This window comes from Oncorhynchus kisutch, unplaced genomic scaffold (assembly GCF_002021735.2).
Source record: "Oncorhynchus kisutch isolate 150728-3 unplaced genomic scaffold, Okis_V2 scaffold3736, whole genome shotgun sequence".
NCBI classification, from domain to species: domain Eukaryota; kingdom Metazoa; phylum Chordata; class Actinopteri; order Salmoniformes; family Salmonidae; genus Oncorhynchus; species Oncorhynchus kisutch.
The window spans coordinates 119558-127878 of record NW_022265681.1 but is presented as its reverse complement, the minus strand read 5'-3'; the positions used below and the strand labels follow the sequence as shown (position 1 = coordinate 127878).

The window sequence follows — 8321 nt, the reverse complement described above, 5'->3', positions numbered from 1 at the left end:
ATACAGTTTAACACAGGCTAGTTACCTGTTTATTAGGAGAATACAGTTTAACACAGGCTAGTTACCTGTTTATTAGAATACAGTTTAACACAGGCTAGTTACCTGTTTATTAGGGGAATACAGTTTAACACAGGCCAGTTACCTGTTTATTAGAATACAGTTTAACACAGGCTAGTTACCTGTTTATTAGGGGAATACTATATTTTTTAAACATGAGAAAGCCTGTGGCTGAAGGACCATTGGTCACTTCCTGGTTTGGTAAATGATGATTCGCTCACTGAGTAATGACGTTTGTAAATACCACTCAGAATCAGAATGAAAGAAACCACAAACTAAAGACAAACACTTTATTATCATTTTGTATACAACAATTTCCCCTTCAATGCAGCCGTTGTCCAGTTTCTACGACACTAAAACAAACTAATCAAAAAGAACCAAAAGAGAGAAAATATATATATTTATTATATTATATTATATATATTTTTTTGGGGGGGAAAAGCAACAAACGTTTAAAGAAATAGTCTCGGAATAAAAAGCTAGCTAGTTCTAAAACGATAGTCTTAAAGACGAAACCCTGAAACTATTGAGTTTGAGAGATGAAATATACAGTAAGAAAGATGAATTATACGGTAAGAAAGATGAATTATACGGTATGAAAGATGAATTATACGGTAAGAAAGATGAATTATACGGTATGAAAGATTAAATATACGGTAAGAATGATGAATTATACGGTATGAAAGATGAAATATACGGTAAGAATGATGAATTATACGGTAAGAAATATGAAATATACGGTAAGAAAGATGAAATATACGGTAAGAATGATGAAATATACGGTAAGAAAGTGAATTCAATTCAAAGATAGACATTCATGGTTTGAAGCCTATGGAACACGGCACAATGTCAGATTATTTGACCAGTATTGTGTTTTGTCTAATCACGGTCTTGGTGCTGACGTTTGACTTTACAGTGGATGTTTCATTCAATTCCAGAGCAACTCTTGCATCAGTATTTCACAGTGCAACTCAACATGTTAAAACCAAAGCAAGGTGAAGGTATGGTATATCACAGGTCTATGTACAGTCTCAGGGCAGGCCAGGTTTGACAGTGAACAGAGCATTCTGATCTAGTCATCTGTAAACACACATCAGACTCTGTTGAAGGAGATCACCTCACGACCTGTCTATCAGTCATATCTCTGTTGAAGGAGATCACCTCACGACCTGTCTATCGGTCATATCTCTGTTGAAGGAGATCACCTCACGACCTGTCTATCAGTCATATCTCTGTTGAAGGAGATCACCTCACGACCTGTCTATCGGTCATATCTCTGTTTAAGGAGATCACCTCACGACCTGTCTATCGGTCATATCTCTGTTGAAGGAGATCACCTCACAACCTCCATAGCTATAATAAGAGTAAAAAGCATGTTCTCTCTCTCATCATCCCCAATGACAACACACACACACCCCCTCAGGACATGTTCTCTCTCTCATCATCCCCAATGACAACACACACACACCCCCTCAGGACATGTTCTCTCTCTCATCATCCCCAATGACAACACACACACACCCCCTCAGGACATGTTCTCTCTCTCATCATCCCCAATGACAACACACACACACCCCCTCAGGACATGTTCTCTCTCTCATCATCCCCAATGACAACACACACCCCCTCAGGACATATCAAAGATAGGAGAGGACAGCCTCTGTCGAAAGGGCCTGGGGTTAAGCCTGTGGTTAGGGGTCAGAGTTCTGGGTTCAGGGTTTGGTCCCGACTGTAAGGGGGGGGGGGGCTTAGGGGATAGTGACCCTGGAAGCGTCTCAAATGGCACTCTATTCCCTATATAGTGCACTACTTTATACCAGAGCCCTATGGCACCCTATTCCCTATATAGTGCACTACTTTAGACCAGAGCCCTATGGCACCCTATTCCCTCTATAGTGCACTACTTTAGACCAGGACCCATAGCGCTCTGGTCAAAGTAGTGGACTATATAGAGTAGGATGTAATTTGGGATACATCTCATGTTGTGGGCCTGTTGACCACCCCGCCTGGCCCGGTGGTCTACTGGACCTGTTGACCACACCGCCTGGCCCAGTGGTCTACTGGGCCTGTTGACCACCCCACCTGGCCCGGTGGTCTACTGGGCCTGTTGACCACACCGCCTGGCCCGGTGGTCTACTGGACCTGTTGACCACACCGCCTGGCCCGGTGGTCTACTGGGCCTGTTGACCACACCGCCTGGCCCGGTGGTCTACTGGGCCTGTTGACCACACCGCCTGGCCCGGTGGTCTACTGGACCTGTTGACCACACCGCCTGGCCCGGTGGTCTACTGGGCCTGTTGACCACCCAGCCTGGCCCGGTGGTCTACTGGACCTGTTGACCACACCGCCTGGCCCGGTGGTCTACTGGACCTGTTGACCACACCGCCTGGCCCGGTGGTCTACTGGGCCTGTTGACCACACCGCCTGGCCCGGTGGTCTACTGGACCTGTTGACCACACCGCCTGGCCCGGTGGTCTACTGGACCTGTTGACCACACCGCCTGGCCCGGTGGTCTACTGGGCCTGTTGACCACACCGCCTGTCCCGGTGGTCTACTGGACCTGTTGACCACACCGCCTGGCCCGGTGGTCTACTGGACCTGTTGACCACACCGCCTGGCCCGGTGGTCTACTGGACCTGTTGACCACACCGCCTGGCCCGGTGGTCTACTGGGCCTGTTGACCACACCGCCTGTTCCGGTGGTCTACTGGACCTGTTGACCACACAGCCTGGCCCGGTGGTCTACTGGACCTGTTGACCACACCGCCTGGCCCGGTGGTCTACTGGACCTGTTGACCACACCGCCTGGCCCGGTGGTCTACTGGACCTGTTGACCACACCGCCTGGCCCGGTGGTCTACTGGACCTGTTGACCACACCGCCTGGCCCGGTGGTCTACTGGGCCTGTTGACCACACCGCCTGTCCCGGTGGTCTACTGGACCTGTTGACCACACCGCCTGGCCCGGTGGTCTACTGGACCTGTTGACCACACCGCCTGGCCCGGTGGTCTACTTAGCCTTGGTTTTCTCCTCGTAGGTTCCGGCGTTCTTGTAGGAGCCGACGTATCCCGTTTCCTCCACCAGCTCCTCCCGCCCGCCCTTACCCCTCCCCTTCCCGCTCTCGTCGAAGCGCTCTTTGTGGGAGCCTGTGTACTTGGTGGTGTCCGTCAGTCTGTCCACTGCGGCTGTCTTCGCCATTTTCTGTGGAGGGGGGGGGGGGGGGGATCTGAATGTTATACACAGGAGGACACAGCAGGAGGTGGATAGGTAGAACCCTAAAGAAGGTCCCTAGAATCTGAATGTTATACACAGGAGGACACAGCAGGAGGTGGATAGGTAGAACCCTAAAGAAGGTCCCTAGAATCTGAATGTTATACACAGGAGGAAACAGCAGGAGGTGGATAGGTAGAACCTCTCCCGAAAGAAGGTCCCTAGAATCTGAATGTTATACACAGGAGGACACAGCTGGAGGTGGATAGGTAGAACCCTAAAGAAGGTCCCTTGGTTCTGAAGGTCCCTAGAATCTGAATGTTATACACAGGAGGAAACAGCAGGAGGTGGATAGGTAGAACCGCTCCCGAAAGAAGGTCCCTAGAATCTGAATGTTATACACAGGAGGACACAGCTGGAGGTGGATAGGTAGAACCGCTCCCTAAAGAAGGTCCCTTGGTTCTGAAGGTCCCTAGAATCTGAATGTTATACACAGGAGGATACAGCTGGAGGTGGATAGGTAGAACCCTAAAGAAGGTCCCTAGAATCTAAATGTTATACACAGGAGGAAACAGCTGGAGGTGGATAGGTAGAACCCTAAAGAAGGTCCCTAGAATCTGAATGTTATACACAGGAGGAAACAGCAGGAGGTGAATAGGTAGAACCCTAAAGAAGGGATTACTTTAACTCAATTATCATTTCTTAAGTCAAAAAACCAACAGCCACTCTTAGATAAAGAGGTTGAACTCAGGTTCAATTCACATCATGACAACAGCCAGCCAGTGTTAACAAATAATTGTGTTTGGAGAAAAAAAAGAACCTTAGGTAACACTAACACACACACACACACACACACACACACACAGACACACACACACACACGACACACACTCACACAGACACACACACACAGACACACACGACACACACACTCACACAGACACACACGACACACACAGACACGCACGACACACACACTCACACGACACACACACACACACACACACACACACACACTCACAGACACGACACACAGACACACCTCACCGATGAAGCCAATCTCTCATAATGGATATGATGTCATGAATGTGAGTTGGCTCAGAGCGAGCCAGAGCACTGAGACGGTTTGGAGAGCTGAGTACATTCACTATATTCACTCAGGCACGTCTAAACAACCTCCTTGACTTCAGAACGGCGTGATACACACACCGTCCTCCTCCACAACTGTCCTGTCTACCCTCAAGTGACAGCAGACTACTTTGCCAGGCCTTATCCCCATATTCATTTATGTACATAATCTTACCACACACTTGAAGCTGGGTTTTAGAACAAGACAGTGTTTATTTAGCTGGATAACATCTCAATAATTAAAGTTGATTAGTTGTTGTAGGAGTGGTAGTAGTAGTAGTAGTAGTAGTAGTAGTAGTGGTAGTAGTAGTGGTAGTAGTAGTAGTAGTAGTAGTAGTAGTAGTAGTAGTAGTGGTTGTAGTAGTAGTAGTAGTGGTTGTAGTGGTAGTAGTAGTAGTAGCAGCAGTAGTAGTATAGTAGTAGTTGTAGTAGTAGTAGTAGTAGTAGTAGTAGTAGTAGTAGTAGTGGTGGTGGTAGTAGTAGTGGTGGTAGTAGTAGTAGTAGCAGCAGTAGTAGTATAGTATAGTAGTAGTTGTAGTAGTAGTAGTAGTAGTAGTAGTATAGTAATAGTAGTACCATTAGTAGTAGTAGCATAGTAGTAGTAGTAGTAATAGTAGTACCAGTTGTAGTAGTGTAGTAGTAATATTAGTACCAGTAGTAGTAGTGGTATAGTAGTAGTAGTAGTATAGTAGCAGTAGTAGTATTAGTAGAACCAATAGTAGTAGTATAGTAGTAGTAGTAGTAACAGTAGTAGCAGCAGTAGCAGTATAGTAGTAGTAGTAGCAGCAGTTGCAATGTAGTAGCATAGTAGTAGTAGTATATTAGTAGTAGTAGTGTAGTAGCAGTAGCAGTAATAGTAGTACCAGTAGTAGTAGTAGTAGTAGTGTAGTAGTAATAGTAGTAGTAGTAGTACCAGAAGTAGTAGTAGTAGTGGTAGTAGTAGTAGTAGTAGTAGTAGTAGTAGTAACAGCAGTAGCAGTATAGTAGTAGTAGTAGTAGCAGCAGTTGCAATGTAGTAGCATAGTAATAGTAGTAGTAGTAGTATAGTAGTAGTATATTAGTAGTAGAAGTAGTAGTAGTATAGCAGTAGTATATTAGTAGAGTAGTAGTAGTGTAGTAGTAGTATAGTAGTAGTAGTAGCAGTAGTAGTAGTAGTATTTTAGTAGTAGTGGTGTATTTGTAGTAGTATATTATTATTATTGTAAGTAGTAGTAATAGTTGTAGTGTAGTAGTAGTAGTATATTAGTAGTAGTAGTAGTAGTAGTAGTATAGTAGTAGTAGTAGTAGTAGTAGCAGTAGTAGTAGTAGTATTTTAGTAGTAGTGGTATATTAGTAGTATAGTAGTAGTAGTTGTAGTGTAGTAGTAGTACAGCGGTAGTATATTAGTAGTAGTAGTAGTATATTAGTAGTGGTAGTATATTAGTAGTAGTAGTATATTAGTAGTAGTGTAGTAGTAGTACAGCGGTAGTATATTAGTAGTAGTAGTAGTATATTAGTAGTGGTAGTAGTATAGTAGTATACTAGTAGTAGTAGTAGTATGCAGTAGTAGTATAGTAGTAGTAGTAGTATATTAGTAGTAGTAGTAGTATATTAGTAGTAGTAGTATAGTAGTATAGTAGTAGTAGTAGTGTATCTCTCGTACCGTGACTCCTACGTTGGTGGGCTCCTTGCCCTCTATCAGCTTGTAGACAGACGTTAGGGCCTCCTCTTTGCTCTGACCTTTGAACCTCTTCGGGGCCAGCTCCTCCAGGGCTCTCTGGAATTCCTCGTAGGTGATCACCCGGGACGTCTTCGCTCTGCAACGGCAGAAAACAACAGTCGTTCCCCAACACTGTTCTGAAGTGGATTTATAATCTACTACTGTCAGAAAACAACAACCGTTCCCCAACACTGTTCTGAAGTGGATTTACTCAAGTATTATCAGTACTAGTATAAGTATATAATAATAATAATAATAATGGGCCAATTGCAACCAACATTGGCCACTATTTTATCGCCAGCTGATCTCTCTTACAGCATGGACAAGTTCATTTTATATGGCCCAGTGCCCCGGGTGGGTGGAGATTACCCATAAGGACCAAAGGAATGGTCTAAAAATGAGCAAACTCCGCCAAACCGGGGCACTGGGCCATACAAAACAAACTCGCCCATGATTTAAGAGAGATGGTTGGTTGCAATTTGTCCATAAATAATAATCAGCATCATCGTAATAGATGAATGTATTACATTGATAATTATGTTGTAGTTGGTCGCTATTAAAACTCACTTGACTTTCGTGAAGACGATATCCACGTCAGTGCCGGTGACATTCTTCCCGTCGATGATCTTGCAGTCCTTACACAGTTTAGCCCAGTTCTTCCCGTTCATCTCCTTCCCGGTAGCCTTGGTGTCTCCGTGGATCGCAAACTTCTTAAAGGAGTTCATCAGCTGCTCCAGATCCGTGCTCTCCGCCATCTTGAAGAATATCTACAAAATAAGACAACATGGGTCTTAGCCATTATACATATTTGTCTGACACTAAAGCAGGTTTAAAAATAAATAAATAAATAAGCAGGTGTATTTAAAGCTGCCTGATTACAAAACAGGACAACAAGACTCATCGCTGTGTTCTAATACCCATACTCACATACTGTATACTACATACTTAATGAGTATATACTATATACTATTAGTGCATTTTAGTATATTGTAAACGAACGGTATTGTTTCAGTTGAGCATACTTAAAAAAAAAATTTTTTTATAGAGCATCGCCTGTCCAACCAGAAGTTGATGCTGTTGCTATGCAACGTCTTGCTAGCTTATTAGCATAACAAATGACCAGCTAGACGTTTTACAATTTCCGGGGTGTGTTCGTAAATTAATTCCAGGGGTGTCAGAATACTTAATTTCGGGCCTTCCAGATTGAACGCTCTGAAATATACGAATGAACAGAGGGCCCTGCTCTGGGAGTAGGGTTCAACGGCAGTAAAGCAACCAAGCTAACTGGCTAACGTTGGCTAGCTACTTAATAAAAAATATATTTTTATTTGATTTGAATTTCACACATTTTATTGATAGTGGAAAACAGTAATCTTGCAGGATAAAAATGTTGTCTGAAATCTTGGACGTCTCCCACCACATCTCTTGATATCGGTCATCATTTCTTGTTCTTAGCTACACTGGCGGTTGGAGTTGATAATTGACTGTCTAGCTACTTCCAAACACCTCACTCTGACCACGATACTCTCCCTAGCAGAGCTGCTCAGCCTGTGTTCATGTTATCCAGAGACTTGGTGACTGTAATTGTGTTCCTGGCAACAATTGTATCTTCTTTTTTATTTTGCTGATGTTTAATGACAACGGCCAAAACTTTTTGAAACGCACAATGACTATACCACTTAGCTAAGAATGATGTGAATCATCAAGTCAATAAACGTTGGGTAATTAGATCAGCAGATCGTTAATATACTGCCTGGCAAGTTTGATCTATTAGTAGCCAATTAAAATTAACGTTAGGTAACTAGCTAACATACCGGTACATACTGCTGAAATGCTATGCAGTTCGTAAGGACAGCGTAGATAATAAGTTGTCAGCCATCATAACGTGGTACAAAACTTATGTTAAAAGTTATTACTTTATTGCATAGCTCAATTTTTTTTAAACAAAAAAAACATTTGTCATAATTAGTTAAAGCAATGAATTTGTCTCCGCTCTCCTCGGCTGTATATTTTCCGCCATTTTCTAAAATCTGAAAACGTAGTAAGCATACACACATTTTCTGAAGAATTGCATTATGGGTCCTTAAAAGCACAGATATAGTGTCCACTGCATGTATACTTCGTATTTTGGCGAATTTAGTACGACATCCGGGAACTTTTTGGCATATAAACTATATCCATACTATGACCAATGAGCATACTATATACTCTATTCACCTCACAGATAGT

At 43.5% G+C, this 8321-nt stretch overlaps 1 protein-coding gene across 3 annotated transcripts in view; it reads right to left on the bottom strand.

Moving 5' to 3' along the window:
• Positions 1-1591: 1591 nt before the first annotated feature.
• Positions 1592-8321, bottom strand: part of LOC109884728 (tubulin polymerization-promoting protein family member 3-like) — a 16781-nt gene continuing 10051 nt past the window's right edge. For 2 of the 3 annotated variants that reach the window (XM_031820911.1, XM_031820912.1), the window contains exons 2-4: positions 6660-6859; positions 6036-6189; positions 1592-3256 (exon numbers count right to left, since the gene is read on the bottom strand). In XM_031820911.1, coding sequence (XP_031676771.1) covers positions 3065-3256; positions 6036-6189; positions 6660-6847 — 534 coding nt within the window. In that variant the 5' untranslated portion in view covers positions 6848-6859 and the 3' untranslated portion in view covers positions 1592-3064. The remainder of the gene's footprint in view (positions 3257-6035; positions 6190-6659; positions 6860-8321) is intronic. The other variant, XM_031820913.1, reaches the window with a different exon arrangement.